At 45.3% G+C, this 27,389-nt stretch overlaps 2 protein-coding genes across 2 annotated transcripts in view; one reads left to right on the forward strand and one right to left on the reverse strand.

Moving 5' to 3' along the window:
* The window catches only part of Firrm (FIGNL1 interacting regulator of recombination and mitosis), a 363,157-nt gene that overhangs the window by 65,820 nt on the left and 269,948 nt on the right, over nt 1–27,389 (reverse strand). The window lies entirely within an intron of this gene.
* Nucleotides 18,095–24,702, forward strand: Sele (selectin E). Its single transcript, XM_077802850.1, has 11 exons — nt 18,095–18,131; nt 18,797–19,186; nt 19,648–19,755; nt 19,935–20,120; nt 20,807–20,992; nt 21,094–21,282; nt 22,495–22,683; nt 22,888–23,064; nt 23,587–23,697; nt 24,522–24,543; nt 24,648–24,702. Exons 1-11 carry the CDS (start codon nt 18,095–18,097, stop codon nt 24,700–24,702), a joined length of 1,650 nt encoding a protein of 549 aa, XP_077658976.1.

Raw genomic sequence — 27,389 nt, forward strand, 5'->3', positions numbered from 1 at the left:
TCTCCTGTCTCTGAAACAGAGGAGGAGACAGACCACCCTTCTCCAGGAGTCATCGCTGTCCAGCACTCACATAAGGATGCCCTGAGGTGGGCTATTTTGTCAAGTTGAGAGCAGGTCGTTTGCAGCATCGTATTGGGTAAGGCCCAGAGAGGTGGAACAGACTAGCTGGCCACACACAGCCAGGCCTACAGGCCAAGTGAGTGCCCATCTAGGCATGGAGAGGGAGATTGGAAAGGAAAGACCTATTCTGGATAGAGCCCTGACCTTGGAACTGGGTAGAAAGAGTAAATGAACTTTGATGCATCTAGGAAACAGCTTACCAATGGGGAGACTGTTCAGAAGCATGGTGCAGAGGGTTGGACACTGTTGGTTATGATAATTTGCAGAATGGTCTCTAGGAGTCACTAGGCATCTAGTTAATAGTTGTTCCCTAGCAGGTGAGTAGCTGAATATCTCCACTGAAGATTTCTGAAGAAGATGTTAGAGTTCTTTTTGTGATGAGCTCATGTGCTTGTTCCTGGTCAGCACTTGAGATTTGAGAGGCTTTATTGACTGACTACACATAACTTAATGCCACCCCCCAAAGTAGGTCCTCCTTGTCTAAGGAGCAAATTATCTTTCAGTCAAATTCCAGAGACACACTTAATTCCCATCCAGTTGACATGCTGAAATAAAGACCCTGCCAGTGCTGAGAAGCAACACGAGGAACTCGCCTCCAGAGTCAGGTGTCCTCCATTTAGTGTTCCCTGCGGATCTCCTCTTCCCTCTTCCCTTCCATCTGGGTAGCCAGCTCCACTTCCTGTGGAGCAAAGCCACTGGCCCTATTGCCCTTCATATAAATGATCATTAAGAAGTTTCTTGGGTTGAAACAAACCACTAATTCCTGTCCCTAGAGACTGTGCGGTATGAGTACTTGGCATAGACGGAGATGAGGAAGCCAAACTGGAGCCCTGACAACAGGGAATATGTTCAGGAAATTCCCCATTTAAGCTCATTTCCAGCTGGCTTTGTTCAGCTGGTGCCATGGGACACTAGAGTCCCTGAAGTTGGACATTGACACTGTTATTTCCTTCATTATGAGCCAAGTTCCATCAGGTTACTGTGACTGTCCCTGGCAGTCTCAAAGGGCAAAAACTCAAAGGCTCAGCTGAGACAAGTGAGCTGGGCAGACTTCCACCCCTTGACTTCTCGCTTGGGTCCCTCTCATTTGCCCTCCATCTTTCTTCTGGCTGCTCAGGGTCAGGTTTTCACTTTGCACAGAGCAGACATGGGATGACATGGTAGTCTTCTAGAGAAACCAGCGGTCTGTGCAGCTTGGCCATCCTTGGCCACCCAGGCGTAAAATGATCTAGAAAGAGCATCTCTCTGTCTCTCTCACCATCTCTCTCTCTCTCTCACCTGCACCTGCACTGGCTTTCCATTGCTGCAGGGTCACAGTACCACAAATATAGCATCTTCCCACAAGAGCTTACCGTCTCTCATTCTGTCGGTGGGAAGTCTGCTGCAGTCTCCCCTGGCTGAAATCAGAGTGTTGGTTGACTGGGTTCCCTTCTGTAGTCCCTAAAGAAGGATCTGTTTCCTTGGTTATTTGAGTTGCTTATTGGACTGCTTTCTTAGCAGCCCTCAGAGGAGGACTTGGCCCCATTTCCCAAGGCTACCCTCATCCCTTGTCCTGTGGCCCCTCCTTTCTCATGCTTCAGATCTCTCCCCTCTTTGTTCTGTCTCATGGTCTCTAATCCAGTCATGAGAGGTGTTCTGCTTTTAAAGTCTCATGGGATTACACTGGCCCACACGGATAATCCTGGATGATCTAGAAGCTCAAAATACATAATCCTATCAGCGTAGTTCCTTTTGCTATGAAAGGCAGTTTATTCACAAATTCCAGAGATGAGTGTGTGGTATCTTCGGAGTTCCAGTTACCGCCTACCACACTATCCAAGGAATAAGACTTTATTCATTTATTCAAAACTTGCTTTTCGTGCCTCTACTAGACGACCTGGGAGGCATTGGATACTCTGTCATGTCTCTCTAGTGTGTGGTGATGGAGAACTTGACCTTGAGCAATTTTATTGAATCTTCTCTTGAGCCCACATTGCCCACAAGGGGAAGTGGCTGGAAGAGAACCGATGACATAGGATGGCTCAGATTCAGTGTTCACAGACTAGGGACTGGGTGTGACATGAGGGTTAGTGATATGGAAGTGCTTCTCTGGGAGTTTTCTTTCAAACAGAAAGAACCTGTGTGACAATTTGCAGGGCTTCTGTGTAAGCCGTGCTGGCAGGCAAGCAGACATGCACGTGGGTTTTGTTGGATAGGAGCTTATGGTTTAGTTCTGGATGTGCCCCTGCATGCAGGTCAAGACTTTTCAGGACACTATCTTGTATGATCAAAGTCAAAGCCAAGCTTCAGAGCACAGGGAGCCTGAGAAAGGCACAGCCTCATGAGCCAGGGTCCCCCTATATGTGTCAGCAGCAGGGGAGGGGAGAGTGGGGAAGGGAGCATCAGTGTGGAAGACAACCAAGCGTGCCAGGGTGGCTCATCCCTTGATGGGCTGTGGGAAAAGGCTGCACTTCCTTATACATCCTTTCTCTGTGGTCTGTTATCTTTCTTCCTTGAAAAAGAAAATACAGAAGTTAGACCAAAATGTTAAAACCTGGACAATACCAAATGCTGGCAGCTGTGGAGAACAGGAGCATTCCTCTTTGCTGGAGGGCATGCAGGGTGGGGCAGCTGCTGCAGAAGGCAGCATGTAGCCCCTTACACCAAACACACTGTCCACACATGACCCAGCTCCGGGAAATCCAATCGGAGCTGTTAAAAATGTCTGCCCCCACAAAAACCTGCCCCGAGGGATTTGCAACAGCGTGATTCATGATTGCTGCACCGGGAGGAGTCAAGTTGGCCTTCAGCAGTGAGTGGAGAAGTAAAGTGTGGTGCATCCAGAAATGGACTATTATTCAGTGTTGTGAAGAAAGGAACTCTCAAGCCGTGGAAAGACGTGGAGACACTTAAATACCTATTACCAAGTGACAGGCCCCACGCTGTATGGTTGCAACTGTCCGACATTCCGGAAAAGCAAGGCTTAGAGGCAGCAAAATGACCAGTGCTTTCCAAGGGCCAGTAGGGGAGTGGGGAAGGGGCACAGCAGGAACGGGGGGCGCAGAGAATTTTTAGGGCAAATTTTAGATCCACATTTTAACTGCTCTGCACGTTACTGCAGTGGTGGAGAGGTGTCATTATGCATTTGCCAAAGCCCACAAAATGTACAAAACCAAGAGTGAGCCCTCATCTGGACTCGGATGTGGAGAACAGGGGGTGAGGGGGGGAGAATGGACACTCTCTGTACCTTATACTCCATGGTGCTGTGAACCTAAAAGTTTAACAAGAAATAAAAGTACTTTTAAAAATGTAATTTCTACTATTTTTTGAGCTCCTGATTTACTCCAAACACAAATATAGGCTTTGGTGGGCATCTCTTGTAGTCACAGTCGTCCCATGTGATAGGGTCACTGTTGTTGTTCTACAGATGAAAAACGTGTTGTTATTGTGAGAGGTTCTCAAGGCCACCTGCTGATAACTGAGCATCTGGGATTGGGAGCTTGCTTATCTGGCTCCAAAGCCCAGCCTCACTTCACTGAGCTATGCCAGGGCCCCAGGTAAGCTCCAGTGGAGGTTCTTTTGTAAATACAACAAAGTGCCTGTATTTAACAATAAGGGGACACTTGATAATGGTCATTGAATTTTCAAAGAGAAAAATTGACTTAGGAAGTAAAAAAATAAAAATAAAAAGAACATAGCTGAGAAAACAAGAAATAAGGAAAACCAGGAAGCTGCTGGAAACTGCTCAAAGGCAGCCACACGCAGAGCTCCCAGCTCCCCTCCCACCCCCACCGGGGGCTGGGGAACGTCCCTTCAGAACAACTCTCCCATGGGGACAAGCTGGGTGCTGAGTGGCACACCAACAGCCAGGCTGAGGGGAGTTCACACTTGGAGGATGGAACCAGCTCAGTGTGGAAGCAGGCCCCACTCTTCAGACTTCTGCTAGAGAGCAGACCAAAGCCCAGAGCATTCCAAACCTCCCTAAGGGCAGAATAGAGTCCCTGGATGGACAGAAGGCAGGGTCAGTGAGCTTGCAGCTGGTGCAGTAGGAATGACCCAGTCTGGAGATCAGAAGATGGGACACAAGAGGGGCAGAACTAAGTGGGGGGGAAGGCAGCAAACCGTGCCTACTGACCACACTCCCATTTCTACATAAACGCACAGTGTGCCTGCACCAAGTCCTCGGCCTTCGGGATGAGGACATTTGGCCCAGTGCCAGGGGGGTCTGCTGTTCCTGTCCTCCGTGTGTGTGGTTCATTCTTTCACCTTTTGTGACCCGTGTTTCTAGTGCCAGCCACTGTGTTAATTGCTGCATAAAGCAATAAAGTAGACACTCTTCTCGCCAGAACATGAAACGAGTGGTATAGAAGAGACGGAGGCCAAGGGCTGCTGGCCACTGTTTTCTGAGGTCCATTGGAGGAACCGTCTGGCCACTCCCCACCCCTTACCTTAGAGAACTGGGCAGGAATTGGCCGTGGGCCATCTTGGCTCCTTCCTCCCTCCTCTCTGGGGTCTGCCTGCACACCGCTCATCTTCTATTCTAGGCAGGACGAGGCACAGGCTGCCCAGTGAGGTCAGCACCTGGGAGGGTCAGCCTAACCTTGGGTGGCAATGTTTAGAAGCCAGTTTGGTGAAGACCTCAGCCAGGTTCACAGAAGTGCATGTCTATACTAATAGTTATGGTGTACAGTGTTCTGTGACTTACGGGTATCACAGTTTGGGGTGTTTTCCTTTTATCTTTTTGCTATTACAAATAGCACTGCAATAAATAAATTTTCTTTTTGTTTGTTTATTTATTTATTTATTTATTCGTTTGTTTATTTATTTATTTATTTTTGTACTAGGGATTGAATCTGGAGGTGCTTTACCAATGACCTACATCCCCAGCCCTTTTTATTTTTATTTTGAGGGCTTCGCTATGCTGCTTAGTGCCTTGCTAAGTTGCTAAAGCTGTTCTTGAACTTGGGATCTTCCTGCCTCAACCTCCTGAGTTGCTGGGATTACAGGTGTGCTCTACTGCAATCTCTAATGAATAACACACACACACACACACACACACACACACACACACACGTCTACATGGGTATTTCTAAACAATGAAATAGAATTGCTGGGTCAGTGGACAAAATTCTCTCAGATATGGACAAAACGGCTACCAGAACATAGGGTAAAAATTTTGCTTCCACTAAAATTTCACAAAATATTATCTTCTCATTTGAACTATTTGCTCAGTTTTATAAAACTTGTAGGATCTGTTTAGACTTCCCCATTCATCCATTTCTCAATACTGTTAGTTGATGATAAATCCCTGGGGACTGTCAACTGTTTGGGCAGTTGCTGAAACAATTGCTGAAAAAATGTATTATTTTCTACTTTCTCTAATACTACCTCCTTAATGAGGTACAGGCAAACAAAGATAACCAGTTTTCCAATTTGAGATTTTTGAAATGTGGATGTTGAAACTAAACAAGGCTTATCATTAACCAGGCAGTGTTTTTCACATCCTGAGGGTGTGTTTGTGGAGGAGGAGGATAAGAACAGAAAGGCAGTCAAGAAGGAGAAGGCCATGTACTGTCGACCTGGCACATGTCTAAACAACTAGTCTGTTACCCCGTCTTTGAGTACTTTTTCTACATAACAATGGTAACTTGCACGCGTGCAGGCTGCAGAGTTATGGGACACTTGAGAGACCAGTGAGGCACGGGGCACAGTCCCTCTGCAAATGAAGAGACCAAGTATCAGGGGCACAAATATCTTCCCAGGATCACATTGCAAGTGGCAGAACAGGGACTTAAGGGTGGTTTACCTTTCATCTTAGATGGGTTGGAAAGACATAAGGCTCCCTGTCCTCTGCCTCCATTGGCATAGGAGTAAGCCAAGCACAGGGGGAACAGAAGCTGGGGGAGGGAGTTGGTCAGGACGGTTTCCGCTCAGGTGTCTGCTCTTGAACCCTCTTGTGCTGTCTGCTAGGGACCTTCCCAAGGTCTCCTCAGAGTTGGTGTGGCCACATCCACACTGGACCTGCAGGGGGGCACTGACCCTTCCATACTTGGGTGTGAGGAATAAAAGGCCGAGAGCCAATTGTTAACAGTCTTCCTTGGGCCAGTTACTGGGCTAGACTCTTCACTGTTATCTCTTTAAGACTGAATTGATATCTTCATCCCACACAAGAGGAACCTGCCGAAACTACAGTAAGAACAGAATCAACAACACATATCTTTCTCCTTCAAGGGGCAAAGACAAGTGGCAAACTCTTTTGCATTAAAAAAATCAAAACTGTTGTGGTGTGAACTGATAAATAATCAATAAGAGTGTAAGTGATGGGTTATAGATTAGTAAAAAATATAGATTATGGATATAAGATTTTGATAAGTGAGATAAGAGAATTATAAAGCAAGAACTGTCACAGACAGCCCTAAGACTCCATTTTGTTGCCTTCTACAGAAAACTGTTGCAAGAGCTGTTTCTGAGAGTCTGAAATGAAAGCTATTTTCTTATAAAAAATTGTCTTTCTGTACTTTGTACCCCACAAATTGTACCCCACTCAGGACACAGCGGTGGTCATGGGGAGCTACATCTTGGGTTTGAAAGCCCTCGTGGGTCTACATGACTTTGAAGGAGATTCTCGCCCTACTGACTCCCACCCAAATTCAGGATGCAACTGTCTAGCACCTGCTTGACCCAGGACTGTGGTTAACTGAACTGCAAAGCTAATGCTTTTTTGGCTTCTGTTTATCGCTTGCTTGCTGACTGGAAAATTCCAGTCCTGCCTAGAGCCCACAGGTCCCACTTATCAATGCTTTAATGGCTAGCTTACATGCTGATAAGCAAGTCACTGAGTTGTGGTTTTTGTCCTTATATTCTCCTTGAACGGACCAGGAAGCTGCTGTCCTCCCACAGAGCTTGAGTCTCTGCATGGGTGACAGTCCTTGGCCAGGTAAATAAAGCTCTCTTTTGATTTGAAATTCGGACTTAAGAGGCTTTCTGTGGCGTTTCCCCATAACAAAAACAAAGCATTGGAAGTGGTAAACAAAATATTAAACAAGATTCTACCAATTTAACACAACTTCTTTGTACATAATTTTTTCCCTATGTGCACATATTTTTGTAGAAGTTGCAGTTAGGCTATATATAAATTTTATGTTTGGCTTTTAAAATTTAACATCTCTGGACCTGATGTGATGTGCCTATAATCCCAATTACCTGGGAGGTGGAGGCAGGAGGAGTGCAAGCTTGAGGCTAGCCTCAGCAATTTGGTGAGACCCTGTCTCAAAAAGTAAAAAGAACTGGGGATATAGCTCAGTGATAAAGCACCCCTGGGTCCAATCCCCAGTACCAATAAATAAGTAAATAAATAAAATTTAGTACCCCAATCATCTGCCAAGTTCCTGTAGTCTTCCTAATGACTTTAGCAGTTGCACAGTAAATGGTTTCCTAATGGGCAGTTAGGTTGTTTCCAGAGTTCGGCTGCCTAAATCAAAGTTATGGTGTGTGCTAACAGTGTTTTTCTACTATTAGATTATTTCCTGAGGATAATTTCTTAAGAATCATACTGAATAAGAAGACTGTAAACATTTTTATAGCCCTGGCCACAGGGCACCACATCATGAGGCCAAAGGACTAGATGCCTCCCAGTGACACACACAAGGAAGTGTCGATTTGGACATTTTCAAAGAAACCATGCAGTTCGGCACCGCTGGCAACTTGGTGAATTAGAAACCCCGAAAGACCCTCAAGCTAAGAGGACGCAATGCAAAAATCACCCACTTGAATAAAGAACTGAGCTGACAAGAACCTGAGGAATGGGAGATCCTCCAAGGAGTCCAAACCGACACCCCCGGAAAGCCACGGAGCTTCTTCCCCTGGGTCCCTGGAGCCAGCCCACAGGAGCGCTGGTGCTGTCGCCTCCTTCCTTCCAGGTGCATCACACTGGGCATGCACAGCTCTGTGTGGTCCAGTACCGGAGATGCTGCGCTTGGTCACAGGTGAGAGTGGGATCTGCCAGCTCTCCCCACTGCAAGGCACCCTGCGCCCTCTGGGACGAACAGCGCATCTGCAGGCTGACGCCTTGAGACTGTGACCACGCTGCTCCTCAACCACCTTTACCCCACGTGGCAGAGCCATTAATAACACAAGCCTAGCTGAAGACCACAGCGGCGACTGACTGTTCTAGGGGTCTGTCACACCTTCTGTATTTACTGTTTGGTGTTCTCTACTTCCCCTTTGGTGGCCTTATGGATTCTTTTTGTTGATTCATAACCCATTATTTGCAAGATTGTTTCTGCCACTCCAGGTCCCAGCCGTGTGGCCAGCAAGGCTGACTGCAGGCTGCCTCATGTGTCCTTTGATGAGTTCTGTGAGTTTTCAAGTACTTGCTCACCTTTGGCACAGCAAGAAATGCCAGGCTGCTTTGTTCTTGAACTGATGGAGACCAGAATGTTGTTTCTCTTCTAGTAGTGGAGAATGTATGTGGAGAGAAAGTTCCGGCAATAGTGTGCTCACTTATACTAGGATATCATGGAAGCCAGGCCTCATCAGTGGGCAGAACCAGGGCAAATGAGTCTTTAAGCTATTGAGTGATGTGGTGATGGCACTCATTGCCAAGACCATAGTTCTATCTTTCTTCTTCCACAGTGAGAATCTCAGTTCCCAGGAACATGGATGCATTTATTAATTTACCCCATCCTATCATATACTCCCCCCACAAAAGTGGTATATCAATAGCATTAACAATAAAATCCAATTCAAGATATTTGTGCAATTCCTTCTGTCCTTAGAACCAATCCCCTGAGTGTGTTCCATTGGATTATTTGGATTATTTTCATTTGGATTATTTTCTGTCTTTTCTGAGTTTATGTTATCACTTTGATCCACTGTTAGGTTCAATTATAACTTTTGGTATTCAATAGGGGTTGTCTTTTTTTTCTTTTCTTTTTAACAAATTTATCCTTCTTATGCTTATTTTTATAAAAATAAGCATATTCATAAACATTTTTCTTTTTTCCTCTTTGTATATCCTCTTTGGCTTCTTCTTTTTTTTTTTTTTTTGTACCTGGAATGGAACAGAGGGTGCTTAACCTTTGAGCTACATCCTCAGTTCTATTTTATTTTTGTTTTAAGAGAGGGTCTCACTAAGATGCTGAGACTGGCTTCAAACTTGCAATCCTCCTGTCTCAGACTCCTGAGTTGCTGGAATTACAGGTGAGCACCACGGTACTGATTTTGCTTTTTAAAAAATAATTAATTAATTAATAATGGGGCCGAACAGCATTTTACTATACGAATATACCATAACTTATTCAATAGTCTCCTATTTTGCCCATGTGGGTTGTTCCCAATAGTTTGCCATTAAACATCAACTCACAGTGTAAGATGAACACCTTGTACACTTTTTAACCGGAGTGCATCTTCATGACAGAGTCCAGAAGTGAGATTCCCAGGTCCTGTACTCTTTTTCCCAGGCCCTCTCCATACAGATGGCACTGCTGCATACCCACAGCCGTGGGGTATGAAGCCCAACACTCCCCACCAGCTTCACCAAGGTCTGCTGCCCAGATTTCCAGATACCACTCTGTGGCTTGTCCTCCGATCATCTCTAACCTCCTTCCATCCACTTGCCCTTACTTTTAAAATGTTTTTACTTTGCAAGGACTTTCTTTGGTTCTGTCACTAGGAATAGTGCAGGCTAGGAGTCTATATTTGCCTTGACATTTTATCTTTTATTTTTTTAAGAGAGAGAGAGAGAGAGAGAGAGAGAGAGAGAGAGAATTTTTTTAATATTTATTTTTCAGTTTTCGGTGGACACAACATCTTTGTTTGTATGTGGTGCTGAGGATCGAACCTGGGCCGCACACATGCCAGGCGAGCGCGCTACCACTTGAGCCACATCCCCAGCCCTTGACCTTTTATCTTGACAACATTTTAAGAAAAGTTATTTATTTGGATCTGTCTGTCCAAGAAAGGAATGTTTGGCTTCATACACATAAAACACTTAACTAATAATAACAGCTGTAAAAATGATTAGTTATGAAAAATTCAGAAAATATCATGTTGGACTTTGCAAAACCAGAGCCAAATTTATTTTAGGGACCCATACTCAGCAAAACAAATCTCAAAACAAGCTTTCCTTACCTTGAACTTTTACATGGTTCTGTACAAAAGGAAAAATGAGTGTCCAAATCAGCACCAAAGGTTGTAAGATTGGTGGAAAATAACAGGATGACATTGTACATTTCTGGTCATGTAGGTGGAAGGCTGAGAGAATCCTACTCTTGTAAAAATCTGTGTTCTGATTTTTTTACCCAAAGGATCATTTACTCTGGAGGAAAACCAATGTTTACAGAAGCATATTTTAGTGGTCTCTTGGCTTATAAAGACTTGGTATTTGCAGCTTTGACTATTGAATGAACATGAAATTTGGTAATTTGCAATTTGCAGAGACAGGAATTTAAATTCTAAGCATAGCCCACAGAAAGGAAACTTACAAGTTAGTTACAATGTCTCTTTGCTGGTGCCTGAGCTACTTCTCTAGGGCGCTGTTGCCCTTAATTATAGATACATATTTTATAGAGAAGAGGTGGAAGCTATGCATTTCCATTTAGATTGTTCCCAGTATTTTGCTATTAAATTATAGGATAATGAATAACCTCATGCACATGTGTCTTCATATTGTTAGGGACTTATCAGAGAACAATACTGGCAAATATGGAGCTAGACTGATGGGAGGTCCCTCGCTACTCTGCAGGGCTTTCCAGGGCTTTGACATGTGACATGTGACTCTTCAGAAGGGAGCTCTGCTGTACGATGTTTCTGAACTTTTTTGACCTTGGTACTTTTCACTGAGCACCTCTGGAAAGCAGGAGAGTATCGAACATATCTCAGAAGTCATCACTGTGGTGCCGTTTATACAACTGAGGACTCTGGAGGGGGTTTGGCATCCATGTCACAGGAATGCCACCTGTCCTTCCTGCCACCCTCCAGAAGTCAGGTCATTCTTCCCAGAGCCTCCAGCGGGGCGTGGCTTTACCACGGGCAGCACCCACTGCTTGTTCCCCCTCACTTCCTCCAGGGCTTATTCCCAAGGGAAGACGCTCCATAAAGAGTCTTTATAAGCCAGAGTCTGCTTTAAGATGGAGGGGTTTACTATTTCCATTCTGGGGGTCCATCAACTTCCTAGATGCCTCTGACATAGCCAGCCGTGGTCATTGGTCTCTGAAAGGTGAAGTCTAACTGGAGAATCTCCAGTCTCCTCACCTGCTCTGCTGAGTGACTAAGTCAGGTGCTTCTGACCCTCTCATCTGTCTGTACTTTTCTCTTTAAATCACAGCACTATGTAAACATGTGCCCTTTTTCCAGAGAACACCCTCTTCTGCACATGCAGAAACTGCAGCTCACAAAGCCAGTCCTCTGTAGTACTGGAACGTTCTGTGGGTTTTGCAGAGGTGCGTGACTGCAATGGCGAGGCTTTGCCTCTGTTCTCCACAGTTGCCCAGCAATTCAGAGAGATAGACAACTTGGTCTACTGGATAAAGAAGACCCCGGGATTAGACTTTGATGCAACTTTCTGGATATTTCAGGGCGTAGGTGGCCCATTCCTCATGACTCTGCAGCTGCCTTATTGTTCCCGTGTATTTTGCAGCAGATCTTATGGCACACAGGGCTCCAAGTATGCTCTTCACTTCCCAGAGCCCGACAAGGCTCTCTAAGGAAGGGACGTGTTCCAGTTACTAGGATCACAGAGCAAGACTCCCATGACAGCCACCCTAGCCAGGCTGACTGGAGGCATCTTTTCACGAGACATGGCAATAAAGCTGAACTTTTTGAAAAGGCATTGTTCATCTCTTCCTCTCTTCCTATCTGTAAGAAGCAGAGATGAAGCCTTGCTGGCCTGGGGACTTTGCCCTCTGTATTCCTGTAACACTCCCCAGGAAAGGATATGTGGAGTTTTGAACTCAGTTTGCTTTCCAAAATCAACATTGTTCAACATGCAAAGGAGCCTTTGAACATCACAGGCCAAGTAAGCTGACCCCCAGAGCAGGGAAATTCTGCTTTGAACGTTAGCCCAAATCTTCCCTGGTCCCCTCTGGACCATGCGTGCCTGTAGCTCATCGTCAGATTCATCATTTCATCACCTTGGTGCTCTGCTCCATGGTAACAGTAGCTTTTCAAACTGTGACGGAAAGGGTGCACCTGGCCAGCCTGACTGCTGCCACAGATAGAAGCCGACTGCTTGTGGGTGAGGCAGCAGAGCCAGGGTGCTGGAGCAGGTCACGTTTGCAGGCCAGGCACAATGTCCCCTCATCTATCTCTCAGCCTCATCAGAAAATAAGTCCATTTCTTGCTTTTCTGCTAGCACAGGCCAGTTTTGATAGAAAGTTATAACCTCCTAGAGTTGGTGGTCAGCCTCAATTTACACTTCTCATAAAATTCTTAGGTGTTTTAAAGAGTATCATTTTCATTCATTTGTTTTATCGGTACATTATAATTATACATAATGGTGGGAATCATTATGCCATGTGTATACATGCACATGCATAATTTGATCAGTCTCATTCCCCAGGACCTTCTCTCTCTCTTCCTCCCATGATCCTCTTGCTCTACACTATTGATGCTCCTTCTATTTTATTATTAGAATTTTAAATCCTGTTTCAAAATTATATAAAAGCATAACTTGGTAGATTCACTCCCCAGTACTCCCCCAGGCTCCACTTCCTCTACTCTGTTGGCCCCTGTATTCCCGTGGTCCCAGTTCTGCCACCCACAGACTATGCGATTTTTTTTTTTTTAATTTGCCATGGGTCAGCCAACTTCCACGTCCTGCCCCAGAATCTCTGAAATAGTAACTGTGTGTGGTTTGCAGCCACTGACTGTGTAGTAAGTCGTTCAGGGGATGATGGAAAACAAGCAGCCCACCATGACCCACACAGCGTACATGCAGATGCTGTCACCTCTGAACTCAAGCCCTGCTCTTCCTGGTGGAGCACTTCCTCTGGCCACAGGAGTCCATCTGGAATTTACCACCCCTGCAGGGGCAACCCTGCCCCAGGACTGCTCTCTTGCCCCTGCTGGGGCATTCTGAGATTTTCTGCACTGTCCCCTAGAGTTCCCTGAGAGACTGACCCCCGGTTGCCCACAGGGTGACTTGATGATCAACTCACCTTCTGTTGAATTCCTTCCCTTCCTGGTCTCATCCTCTCACACCCCTGCACTGCTTCTTGGGGTTACTTCCCAAATACACAACTGGAAGCACTTCCGTGTCTTAGGATCTGCTTCACAAACTCCCAGCAGAGGACACTAAGCTTCAGAGCTGCGGTGAGGGAGTTCTTCTTTTTGTCACTATGACCATAAGGCCTGACAAGAAAAATGTAAAGGAAGAAAAGAATATTTTGGTTCCTGGTTTCAGAAGTCTCCATCCATAGAGAGCTGACTCCATTGTTCTTGGCCCCAAGGAGAGGCCAAACATCAAGGGAAAAGAACATGGCGGAGGAAAGCGGCTCAGGACATGACTTCAAGGAAGGAGAGAGAGGACACCACTCACCAGGACAAAACAGGAACCCCAAAGGCACGATCCCAGTGACTCCCATCCTCCGGCCACACCCCACCTGCCTATAGTTACCTCTACTTTTAACCACCCACTATCTGGTCACACCTCTCATGATCTAATCACGTCATCTGGAAACCTTGCAGTCTCACACCTGTGCACTTGGGGGGACACCTCATCTCTAAACCATAACAGTTCTACAACATTTTCTCATATGAATACTAAGGGTCACTTCCCTGCTGAGGTTTGCATTAAACAAGTATGAAGTGACCAAGAGGACACAGGCTTCAGAGTCACACAGATGTGGCTTTGAATTCCAGCTCTGCTATTTAATAACTGAAGAGTTCAGGTGAGTATTCACCCTGTCTAGGTGAATAACCAAGTTTCCTTCTCTGCAAAATGGGACTCATGTCTGCCTTTCACTTTGTAAAATTTGTATGAAGCAATGTACGTAAAGTGCTTGTCTTCAGAGGCACTATGTGTGGAGCATGACATGAACTGTTTTCTAAAAACTTCACAGCTAAGAAAAATAATGAAAACTTGGGGCTGGGGATACAGCTCAGTTGGTAGAGTGGTTGCTTCCCATGCACAAGGCCCTGGGTTCAATTCCCAGCACCACTAATAATAATAATAATAATAATAATAATAATAATAATAATAACAACAACAACAACAACTTTGTCTTAAAATAGTGGGCAGCAAAGCCGCAGGTCTCTTAAAGCATAATATTGTTATGTGGTAGCTTCACAGCCAGCAGGGCTGAGGTCCAGCACCCTTGGTTCCCAGATGGGGAATTTGAGACCTGATGAGGGAAAAGAATCTTGTTCCACGTTACAGAGCTAATTAGTGCAATTGAAATCTCTTGTGCTAAATCACTGCATTTGATATTCATTGTTATCAAGTTAATCTTGCTATTTCCAAATACTTACCTAATTAAGCTATCAATGATCAGTTTTTGTTAGCAAACATTTTAATTAAAGTATGTTTCCACTTACAAAGGTTATTTCAATTTCTTTTAAAATTTTTTTTATTTATTTCAATCATCAATTAGGGAGATCTAGAAAATTCAGGATGTTCTCCTACTTCACTTCTTTGAAATCACCTATTTTTACTTTGGGGGTAAAAGTACCTGTTTTCATCATCATTTGGTGTCCTTGAAGATCTATTTGGATTTTTTTCATTTTGTTTGTGAAAGAATAAATTCAAAGTGATGCTTTAAAAAGTGACCAGGTGGACAATTCTGATGTGAGTCCTGAGAACAAAGCTAATAATACTCCTTAAGGAAACTTCTGACTTACAAAATAAGCAGGGGTCAGGGGGCTTTTCTGAAATCAGGGGTATTTTTTTCTCTCCTGTTAACAATGGTCAGCAGTCAGGCCACATTCAGGAAAAGTCTTGTTAATTAACCTGCCCACCCATACTTTTTCTTCCGCTCTGGGAATTCACCAGAGTTGGCTCATTTTGAAGGTATTCCCATTAGTTAGTCCTTAAATCCCTACACAGAGAGCAGAAGCTTCCAGATAAGGTGCTGCCAAACAGGAAACACAAAATACAATCCAAATTCTAAGTCTCAGAATCATCCAGGAAGCTCAAGGAGAATTAATGGAATTACTGAGCCCTCTGCGAACAGAGGAGAAAAGAGAATAAATTAATAAATATACATGTACACACTTGTGTCAATTTGTCAGGGGCTCTTCCTTTTCTTTGTTTCCATGAATGAAAACTGAAAACAACAACTCATCCTAAATATCCCTTGTATTTACCCAGCACTGTCAAAATTCATTTCCCAAGAGTAGGATCCATGATTAACTTTAGTGAACCTCTGGTCAAAATGCTGGTACCTATGTATATTTGAGCATCCCAAATGGACTTTATCAGATAGTTCCTCCAAATTAGATACTCTGGGTCTATACATCTCAAAGTGTGGTGAAGTCAGATTGCTCCATCAGAACCACCTCAAATATTCGTTTGAAGCATGAATTCCTGGGTCCCACCTGGAATGATTAAGTCAGTGTCACTAATTATTGATCTGAAGTTGTATATGATAAATGAGATGCTCAAGTGATTCTTCTTCATACTTTAATCTGAGAACCCCACTTCTTCATTGGGTGTGGAGACCGGAGTGGGAGAGAGCTGGAGTTCCTAATCCACCCAGATATTCATCTGTCTACAAACCCCCAGTGAGTGACTCAGCTTTCCTGAGAAATGAATTTGCAGGGACCTACACCAATTCTGCATCAAATGTACTTACGTTTTTATCAGATAAGAGCTGCCACTGTGTAATGTAGTTGTACACTGATTAATTTTATTTCACAGTTTTCTGTGTGCAAGAATTTCTTATGTTCGGCTTGTATTCTACAAATAAAATTGGGACTTGATTAGGATTCCCCCTTTACCTAAGTCTCTGCCAAGGTGACTTACATATTATCAAAGTATATATATATATATATATATATATATATGGTGGTGGTGGTGGTTTAGCAAGGCTGTAAAAAATAAGTACTCTGAGGTGACATAAATTTCCCCAGAGGAAGGAGAGCGGGAAGACGCAGGAGACAGGCTGCCTAGTCTCCCAGGACATTGGCAGTGAGGACCTGACACAAATGGACATCTCCATGGAGGCTCTTTCACTTGTGGTTGTGGACAGAGCTACTTTCCAACAGACCCCTATCCACAGAGAGCCACGGTTAAGATTCTAGCATTTGCTTGAGACCCCAATCCTCAGGCTGGCCCCCCTCCTTCCTTCAGGGGTGCCCCTTTGCCATGAAGAGGAGAATGTCTGGGCCCAGGCACAGAAGCAGGGGTGGTTAACATCTCCATGTCCAATTGAAGGGCGTGGGGGGCGGGACAAGGGACTTCCAGGAAAAGGGAAGATCAAGTGGGAACCCTTGGCGCCTGGGAGGGGACAGTGCAGCTCAGGAGGCGCAATCTGGGCTGCGCCTGTGTCTGACTTGTTCTTTTTTTCCTTTCCTCTCCCCCATGGAGGGGTGGGGAGGGATCCCCAAGAGGGAGGTTGTCCCAGGGACACTCAGCCACATCCTCAGAGCTTGGGAGACACAGTGGAACAAAGGCCCTCTCACCGGCCTGTTTCTTGGGGGAATTTTGAATTGTGTAGAAGGTGGTTAACAGTCAACAGCTCCAGCTACTCAAGTCTCTCCCCATTAGCCCTCCCACCCCTGCCCAGGTCAGAGCCCTGCGGAGATCCTGACAGCACCAACAGGGCAGCTCAGAGTCCCTCTGTTTCCCTCCCCTGGCCCCTGCAGTCCTGGGGCCTCTCCAGGGAGGTCAGTCTGTGGCCTGTTCAGTGACCCTGGGGAGCCTGAGGAAGCCTTGCAGCCCCCAGCACCCACCCAGGGACAGGGACATAGGAAACACTCTGGCAGAATGCAGGATGATTATTAGGGTGAGTGGATTTACCCCTGGTTGAAACATCTGTGTGCTAATTACCTTCCTTGCCAATCTCTTCACCCCTTTCTCCCGTCCTTCCTCTGGTACTGAATTTCTCCTGGAAGCTTTCTCAGTACAAATTTCCAACAATCATGTTGCCTTTTGGCCTTGGAGGGAACTTGCTTTTGAGTCAGGTTCCCAAGAGAGGTGCAGCTGAGGGTGCAGGGCTCCCTGCAGGCAGAGCCAGGCCTGCTTGGCCTGCACCCTTGGTACACTTTCTCCGTATCTGTTTATGAAAATGATCGGTGCCACAATTATGTGAACAACATTACAATAAACAAAGTCTTAAAACATTTTAAAGACCTAGACTTTATGCTTTGTAATTAAAAGTCATGCATCTTTCAACAGAAATGCAATACAAAGGAGAATTAACTTTGAGGGGTAGCACTTCTGACATCACTGTAATTTTTAGCATTGTAAATATTACCAGGAAACTTCTGGATGCCTTGGTGATTTCCTCCTGACTGGATTTGGACAGTCTCCTGTTGCTCACAGGATGTGAGCCCTGCTATAAAGGGCCCAACAGAGGCGAAGCTCAACAGGGCTTGGCTTGGCTGATTTCACATCACAAGTGCCAGAGGATCAGGAGACAGAAGCATCCCAACACACCTGAGCAGTGTGAGCCAAGGAGCACCGCGCAGAACTGTAAGTGCAGACTCCTTTGCAAGAGCAGCCTTGGGCCATGAAACAGATTCATCAGAATAAACTGATGTGTAAACAGCCTCTGGTAAGAGATCTGTGCACGCTTTAATTGTAGTGTGGTTAAAGCCTGTCTTTTCTCTTTCACCTAAATGAGGAAGATCTTAAAATTTATTCATTCTTTCCAGTAGCATCTCTCAAATAAGCTATGGCACTGGAATCCTTTATCTCAAATCTTATGCTGGTACCTAAACACCAGGCTCGAATGACTTGAGTAACTGGCTGCCTAACGTTTCCTTCTATAATTAATTTTTCTCCCCAGGAAAGTACTTCAAGTCCAATCCATCGGTGAGAAGAAGTCCTGAGGCCATGATTGCTTCACAGATTCTCTCCACTCTCACTTTTGGTAAGTCAGATTCTCTCCACTCTCACTTTTGGTAACACTGGACCAGGGTTTCTCATCACCTCCCTACTGACATTGTAGACCAGGATATTCTTTCTCGTGTGGGGCTGTCCTGTGCAGAGGGTGTTTAGCAGCATCTCTGGCCTCTTCCCGCCTGGCACTAGGGAAATTCACTTCTTAGTGTCATATTTCCATATGTGTAAAACGTTGATCAAAAATGGCCTACATAGGCACTGTGACAATTCAATGGTACAGTAGTTTAGGTACATGTGGGGACATCTTGACAAACTTGAAGTAGGCAACAATCTGACTGCACTGTGTGATTTTATATTCCAAATATAAAATTCCAAAAGATGTTATTTTCGGTTGAAAAGTGCCTCTCTCAGCACCTGGTGGCTCATACTAAGGGCTCAATACTGCAGAGTCACCAGCAGAATAACAAATTTGTTACGAAGGTGGGGACAACAAAGTCCTGGGGGTGGTTGGCCACAGAAGTGATGCACAGGAAACTCTGGTTTCTTTAATATTTATTTCCTCTTCTTACTTTTGAAAAGGTGAAAAATTTTGTCACCCCAAATCCCGAGTCTGGCATAAATAAGACAGTAAAGACCCAGAGAGCTAGAGTTAAGCCCAGCAGGACTAAATGCTGCCTTTCTTTCTTGTTCCACCCCTAGTGCTCCTCATTAAATACAGCGCGGCCTGGACTTACAATGTGTCCAGGATAAACATGACTTATGATGAGGCTAGTGCTTATTGTCAGCAAAGGTACACACACCTGGTCGCAATTCAAAACAAAGAGGAGATCGAGTACCTGAACGCCACGTTGAGCTATTCTCCAAGTTATTACTGGATCGGCATCAGAAAAGTCAATGGTGTGTGGATCTGGGTGGGGACCCAGAAGCCCCTGACTGAAGAAGCCAAGAACTGGGCTCCAGGAGAACCCAATAATAAGCAGAAAAACGAGGACTGCGTGGAGATCTACATCAAGAGACCAGAAGGTTCCGGCAAGTGGAACGATGAGAGTTGCAGTAAAAAGAAGCTCGCGCTGTGCTACACAGGTAGGGAGCCACAGGCAGCCACAACCTGACGACTCACAGTGGCAGCCACTGGTCTCCACCGTGGCCTCTTTGCTCTGAAACGTGATTTGAAAACCAGGTGTTCCTGCCAAGGCCCCCCTTTACTCCTTGGCACAGATGTAGGCAAGAACATGTGCACATGTGTAGTGTGAGCACACGCAGGGAGCTCAGGCGCTGGTTTGCTTGTGGCAGGGGAAGTGTCTCGTGGCGTGTGCTGAGGGAGTCTCTGTGCATGGTGTTGTTGCACCCCTCCTGACACCTCCAACATTAACATCAAGTATGCCAGACAAACCTGGAGCTCAGGTTTGGCATTTTGTGAGGCACCATTAAAGTCTCGGGCACCCCATAACTTAGGTGATGTCATTACATGCGATTGATCCTAAATTGTGAGGAATTTCCCACAAGCACCACAGCATCTGTCTTCACGGCTGTGTTTCCTGCAGCTGCCTGCACCCAAGCCTCTTGCAGCGGCCATGGGGAGTGTGTAGAGACCATCAACAACTACACCTGCAGGTGCCACCCCGGCTTCAGTGGACTCGAGTGTGAGCACGGTAAGTGTGTCGTCACCTTCTCTTCACTTGAGACAAGGCACCATCCCCTGCCCCAGGTGGTCTGGAGTCGGGCCTGCACGTCCTCCTTTCCCTGGACCCAGTCATAGCCTGTCTTCCCCATCCTCCCAACCCCCGTCCGAGGTGAAAGCTGGCAGAAGTGACTTGGGTCCCTTTTCCAGCTGTGACCTGTAAAGCACAGAAAAACCCTGAGCATGGGAGGCTGGTTTGCACTTCACCCTTTGGGACCTTCAGCTACAGTTCCTCCTGCTCCGTCAGCTGTGACAGTGGCTACTTGCCAAGCAGCTTGGAGACCACCTGGTGTACATCCTCTGGGGAATGGAGTGCTCCTCTTCCCACCTGCAGAGGTAAATCTCCCTCAGAATGCACAGGGTGTCCCCAGCTCACCCTTCTCTAACCCAGGTTCCCTTCCTACTCCTTGCAAACCCCAGGGAGTCCCCCCCCCATCTTTAGCAAATCTTATTTACTCGGTTTGAGGGAGGTTTATATTCTGTGTTTGAAGTGGGAAGTTCTGAGGTTCTGGTGACTTACAAAGGAGACTATCACGGAAATGCAGAACCGCCCTGCAGAATCCTAATGCCCTCCCTTCTCTTCTCCCTTCCCTGTCTGCCTCGCCCTGCCCTGGGACTAGCTTAAGACAAGGACCACCAGCTGGCTCAGCATCTCCTTTTTCTGTCTCAATCTTATTTTTCTGGAGAAGAGACAAAAAAATTCCGTCCTTTTGATCCCACTCAGTTTGTATGTCAGCATTGTTATTATCACAACTAGTCAAAAATCCTGACCAGTAATCTATTTTTTATTCATTTTTGCCTTTTTATAAATGGAGACCATTTTGCACAAAGTAGAAATAGATAGGAAAAGATGGAAACATTGATAAAAACAGATAACAGCTTCATTGTGGGTGATTATGTTCCCAAGCATTGACTTTGGGATCTGCCCTTCGGATGTGGCTTCCTCACTGTTATGAATTCCAAGTTAATAGGAGGTAAAGATAGGCTTCTGTGAAATTCATGGAGCTCTTTCAACTCCCCAGTGGTGGCGTGTGCTGCTTTGACAAATCCAGACAATGGAACCATGGATTGTGGCCTGGGCCCTGGACGCTCCCCCTGGAACACCACATGTACATTTGGCTGTAAGGAAGGATTCGAACGAGTGGGAGCTCAGAACCTCACGTGTACCTCCTCTGGGAACTGGGATGACGAGAAGCCGCTGTGTAAAGGTAGAGTGTCCACGTTGGACGAAGTGAGCATTCTCTTTCTCAACCTACACTTGAAGTGGGCAAGCCAGCCTTGCTGATATAAATGGGAACATGTGTTTCAGCTGTGACATGCGAAGCCATCCACCGGCCTCAGCATGGCTCTGTGCACTGTAGCTACTCCACAGCTGGCGAGCTCACCTTCAAGTCCTCCTGCAAATTCAGCTGCAAAGGGGGCTTCAGGCTGCTGGGACCAGCCCAGGTTGAATGCACAGCACAAGGGCAGTGGACACAGCAAACACCAGTGTGTAGAGGTGAGCCAGGGATTCTCTCCTTTCACTTTCTTTTCTAAAAGAGCAGTGATCTTCAAGCTTACGCAGGGAAAATGAAAGCACGTGTCCATTTTAACCACAGATGTCAGATTTGATGAGTGACATTCATACCTGAGACTCATGTGAAAGAACCAGGGAAAGGACTGTATATAGTAGCATGAGCAAATGCTTCGCTGGTTTTTAAAAATGCTATGTTAATATACTTTGTAGACAGAGACATGGAATAGGCAGAATTCTTAGTCTAAAGAAAATCACATTAGAAAATTTAGAAAGCAGAATGAGAACATGACCTGAAGCTGAAACTCTTCTCATTCCTCCTTTCTTCTGCAACTGCTAGTATCTAGCAGTGATGGGGAAGCCCCCTGTGTGGGTCAGGTGGGAGATGGCTTTGAACACACATGAGCACTGAAACTTAACTCCAGGATATTGGAGACCTGCAGGTTTCTTATCAGGCACCAGCTTCCTCATAGCAAATACAGCATGGAATGGTTTCCAGGGGCAAAGAGCTGCAACCCCAAAGCCAGCTACAAGCTGGCACATATTCCTGGTGCCTTCTTCTCTTCCTTTCTTTTTGGCCATCTGCACGCATCCAGGATCTGTAATTGCCCTCTGGACGCATAAAATCTTTCCTTTGACTTAACTTCTTTTGCATGTCAGAAGAACAATGCTCAATTCCCGGTTAACGGCTGCTGTTTAGTAGATGCCATTATAGGTGAGGACCTGGAACTCAAAGGAAACAGCCATCTTCCCAGTTGGTCAGGGAATAACGAGGAGTCTCTACTTTTTGGGTGTTGCTTAGTCCTAAATGAACTGGGTTGTCAAACACCAAATGGCCTGCAGTCTCTCAGTGGTATTTTCTGACCACTGTTTTGAGCCTCAGCTCTCCAGGGTGGAGCTTTATCCAGCCCAGAGTGAGGCCAGGTGGTTTGTCTTCCTAGTGCTTCTGGAGACTCCAAAATAAATCCAGCTGTAGGTTCTCCTGGGAGCCAGGATTTTCTTTGCAGAGGAATCCAAAAGGCTCCAGTGTGGCCTCACAGGGGACTGGGACAGTGAGAGCCCACATGCAAAGATACTGTCTTTGTTTCTACTTGACTTTAAGACAGAAGCTTTGGGGAGCCCAGGGTGGGGGCTGCCTGGAGACCCCTGCAGCCACGTGGCACACGGGGCTCCACAGGGCTCACTCTTGCCTTCCAGCTGTGCAGTGCGATGCTCTCCCTGTGCCCCTGAATGGCTCCGTGAAGTGCTCTCCTTCCCCTACTGGAGAGTTCCCCTACAGGTCCTCTTGCACCTTCCACTGTGACGATGGCTTTGACTTACATGGATCAGCTCAACTGGAGTGCACATCTCAGGGGCAGTGGACACATGAGGTCCCCTCCTGCCAAGGTAGGGTGAGTTCAGACTTGAGGGTGCAGGTCACATGCCTCATAAGATTGTGAGCCTCAGTAGTCTCAGGGGGCTTGATTCTAATTTCCCACATGCTGAGTTGTATGTAGTGCTTATAAGTTAGGCTTGTGGTGACTTGGGCCACTTTACAAGTTTGCAGCAGATGTTTCCTAACCCCCCTCCCCATGTGCCTGTCATTTGCAGTGGTGCAGTGTTCAAGCCTGGCAGCTCCAGGAAAGGTCAACATGAGCTGCAGTGGGGAGCCTGTGTCTGGCACTGTGTGTGAGTTTGCATGTCCTGAGGGCTGGATGCTCAATGGCTCTGCAGCTCTGACATGTGGTGCCACAGGACACTGGTCTGGGACGCTGCCTACCTGTGAAGGTGATGCATTGGTTGATGCTGGTTGTCTGGGAGACCAGAGAGAAGCGAGGGAGCTGTCTTACTAGAGCAATTAAAGATGCACTGGGCCCATATCAGAGTGGTTAAGCATCTGCACATATTTAAGTTTATGGAGACAGGAAGAAAACGGTAGATGTGGCATGTGGACGGAATGGGCAGAATTCTAACAGTGGCAAAGAAGACCTGAGGGGAAAGGAAGAGGGTGAAACAGAAAGTGTGTGTGTGGGGTGGGGGTGTGGGGGTGACTGAGCAAGTACAGCACAGTGTCCAGCAGGGAAGGGTGAGGGGTGTGAAAGAGCTGGCAGGTAGAGTTCTGCCTGGCAGAGCTGGGGCAGCCAAGGGGAGCTGGACAGGTCTAAAGGGCAGGTTAGCCACCTCTGCTTCATGACTCGAACCAGATGGGGATTCTGCTCCTGGGAACGAGGTAATAGAAAAGGAGAAGTGGACGGACAGAAAGACTTTCAAGCCAGCTCCTCATGCCCATCCTCCCCTCTGTTGCCGCAGCTCCCCCCGAGTCCAGCACTCCCTTGGCAGCTGGACTTTCTGCTGCAGGAACCTCCCTCGTGGCACTGACATCAGTTCTCCTCTGGCTTCTGAAATACTTTCGGAAGAAAGGTGAGGGAGCTTATGAACGTGCTCCAAATATGTTTTCTCATTGATGAGTTATGGTTTCTCTTATAAATTTAGACAGTTACTAGAATCTAGTAATTGCAGAAACACTAATATACTGCTTTATAATTAAGCAAAAGTCTTAGGAAGAGTTCATATAGCAACATGAAATTTGAAGTATTTTAGGAAATATAAATGTTAGCTGTGTTAATTAACATTGCTCAACTCCAGGAGGTGCTACTTGCTTTGAATTCTGTGTTGTCTCTGGAGTTGTACAATGGGACTGATATGATTTGTGCTCCTGGGAAGTTGGATAAATGCTTCCTTAAAAAACTATTTGGAATACAGTCTTAATTCGGAATATTGCCTAAGGAAGATGTGAACACATCTATTCACACTCATGGTTTGTTTGGCTTAAAGAGTATCGAAAAACACGTTATTTATTTATTTTTTAAATCCCGGTTATTGAACCCAGGGGATCTTAACCATATGATCTTAATCACATCCCCAGCCCTTTGTATGTTTTATTCTAAGACAGGGTCTTACTAAATTGCTGAGGCTGGCTTTGAACTTGCAATCCTCCTGCCTCAGCCTCCTGAGTTGCTGCGACCGCAGCCATGTACCATCTCACTCGCAAAAAAATGTTAAAACTACTTCAGACATTTAAGAAATAAGAAAGTCCATGTAAAAAAAAAAATTCCTGACTTGGGCTTGTCCTTTTATTGTTGTGCACTCTGCATTTGCCTTAGTCACCAGGTTATATTGTGTCTGGATTGGCAATGTCCTTAAAGGCCATTTGGTCTAAAGGAATGGTTTTCTTTCTCTTGCAGCAAGGAAATTTGTCCCTGCGAGGTAAGCTGCATTCTTGTACAAAGCATTCTGTGAACCTTCTGAACAGTTTCCTCTCTTCATGTGGAAACAGTGGCTTATTACTGTTCTCACCTGTCCCACAGCAGCAGCCAAAGCCTTGAATCCCATGGAAGCCGCCAGGTGCCTCTGGACTCCATCTAAGCTCAAAGGAATCTGGTAAGACTTGCAAGTGGCATGTCATGAGGGAGCGCCTCCCTAGGCATTCTGCTCATCCTTGGGCCCCTTCCAGCCTGCATTGTCCTCAGGACCTCTCCATCTCTATGGCACTTATTGGAGAGGTGTTTTGTTTCTTTGCAGGAGAGGGAAGAAACAGAGATCTGGCTTTCTTGAGCCATTTCCTTTATGAAAGATAATAATGATGGTGACAACTGACCCGTATGTGGCACTTACTGTGCCCTAGGAACTGTTCTAAGCTAGGAACTCCATGAGATAGGATGATTATTCTATTTCTCCTGACTTAGATGGAGCAGAGGAGGCAGAGAGAAGCTAAGTGACTTGCCTGAAGTCTCAAAACTCCTAAGTGGTATAGCAGGATTCAAGCACAGGCAGTCTGGTTCTAGAATCTGTGTTCTTAAACATCTGCTCTGCTTCGTGAGGATTTGGAAGGGTCAAGTAAAGTCCCTTGAAAATACTTAAAAAAGTATTATATTATTTTTGTTCAACTTTAGGTTTATGGAAAAATTGAAAAATCTTAGAGTTACCAGCACCTTGAACTAGCATGACTCATTTGATGCAATTGATGGATCAGTAGAGATGCATTATTATTAGTTAAAGTCCCCAGGTTACTTTAGTGTTCACTTGTTGTGCTTTCTGCAGGGTTTAACAGATACGTGATCACCTGTAGCCACCATTACTGTGCAGTAAAGGATAGTTTCCCTGTTCTAACTGAACAGCACTTGATGTTGCTATTTGGATGGTCCCAGCCAGAATGCACAGTCGCCTGTGCTGGGATGTGCATTTTGTTGTCACTTACAGTATGCATTATGCTGAAGTTTTCTGGTGACATGCATGTTTGCTTGCACTTGCAGGAACACTGCATCCCGGGAACTAGACTGAACCACTGAAGACAGCAGAGGTGTCCTGCCCCCTGGCCTTCCTGGCCCATTGTCCTATGCCTTGACAGCTGGGACCATGACTTCAGTGGATTAAGTTCAGAGCCAAGTGCAGTCTTCCACCAAAAAGACTCAATCTTCTCGTTCCTATTCTCAGGACAAAGAAATTGCTGGCTAGGCTATTAGAGGAGAGGGTCTTCTTCAAAGCAAGCGGAAGAAATCAAGAGTCTGGACTCAGAATTCCTTTCCTAACTCTCCGTTGGAAGCTCTGAATCTCAGTGGAGAAACAATGTTTCCTGGCTCTGTTTCTCTTGACCCTCACTGTGTTGCAACTGCTAGTTACAGAATTGCATTTTGAGGAGTACATTATAATTATCAATAGTTTACAGGAAATCAATTGTCCAGTGATATTTGGCTTCCAACTTGGGGGTGGAGGATACATGAAAAGATTTTTAATGCCCAGAGACAACTGCACAGGAGTCTGTTGGTGGTGCGAGGTGCAAATCCTACTTAGTACTCAGTGCCAGGATCACCAAGCATGGTCCTGATCTTGTCCCTGTGGGACTCAGGGCTTTTAAAGTGTTCTTAGAGGTAGTAGTCTTCCTATTTGCCTTGAATATAGTATGCTCCTCCTCAATTCTTAATTTAGAACAAGGTTTACAAGGGACTTTTGACATTGGTAGGTGTTGTTGATTATGATAGGGTAAATATTCCTGATCTAGGTTGCCACCTCCTTGTTTATTAACAAATTTAAATTTGCATTTGCTGTAGATTTATGTAAAACAAACATGCAAACAAGTATGATGTTCTGAGGTTTTATTGCAATTGTGTGGGACATGATGCTCTCAGGAGAGTGAAAGCTGAACACAGGGTTTGATTCTTGTTACCATAGTTTTACACAAATTATTGCTTTCCATGATGAAACTTCCATGAGGCCAAATTTTCTGATTTGATAAAAGCATCATAAATGTATGAGTTGTCAAGATCATTGTAAAGTCATGTGTAGCTAATAAAAAAAAAGCATCAACACAAACAAATGAAGGTACAATTTTGTGACTTTCTTTGCAAAAATACATGTAGACATATTGATGTGCTTTGCCCTCCTACAAAGGGGTTTGCCAAATGTCTGATGTAAATACAATTCTTTTGTATTATGTAAGATTTTAAATTCGTAGGAATTCACCATGTAAAGCACCAAGTGGATTTTTACAGTGAAAAGTGTAATGATTATTTTTAGTTGTTTTATTCTGTATATTAGTATTCCTGGAAGAGAGTGTTATGTTTCTAAGGAGAGTTTAAAATTCCTAAGGAACTTCCAGGTATCACTGACAATGAGACATTCCTGGTCAGTAAGTGCCAAAGCTGTCTACATCAAAGCTTTCCCACATTTCTTTTAACTTAGCATGTTGAAGAGGAACATTTCAAGTAAGTGCTACCTGAATGTTGGCAGTGGCAGAGCCAGCAGTAAACAGGAGGTGTGATAAAGATGAGAAAGCAGAGGTTTCTTAAGGGGCAGAAGGACTCAGGGAAGGGGGACTATCGTGATCAGATTACATATGGAAAGAGTTATTATTTTCTCTGAAATTGCTCAAATGTTGTAAATATTTACATATTCTGCATCAGAAATAACTGCATGAAATATAAATTTTAAATTATGACTTAGAGTAGTTTACAATTTTAATGTGTGTATTTATTTAAGGTTTTTCCAGGTTTATTATACTTGACATAGCAGTTAAAGTCTGACAATAAATATGTGCATATTTATCTCTGTATAGG

This window comes from Urocitellus parryii, chromosome 9, assembly GCF_045843805.1.
Source record: "Urocitellus parryii isolate mUroPar1 chromosome 9, mUroPar1.hap1, whole genome shotgun sequence".
NCBI classification, from domain to species: Eukaryota; Metazoa; Chordata; class Mammalia; order Rodentia; family Sciuridae; genus Urocitellus; species Urocitellus parryii.

Coding starts and splice junctions, on each gene's coding strand:
- Sele (XM_077802850.1), top strand. CDS start 18,095: ATGATTGCTTCACAGATTCTCTCCACTCTCACTTTTG. Junction 19,187..19,647: donor GCTCGCGCTGTGCTACACAG/GTAGGGAGCCAC, acceptor TGTTTCCTGCAG/CTGCCTGCACCCAAGCCTCT. Junction 23,065..23,586: donor GACGCTGCCTACCTGTGAAG/GTGATGCATTGG, acceptor CTGTTGCCGCAG/CTCCCCCCGAGTCCAGCACT.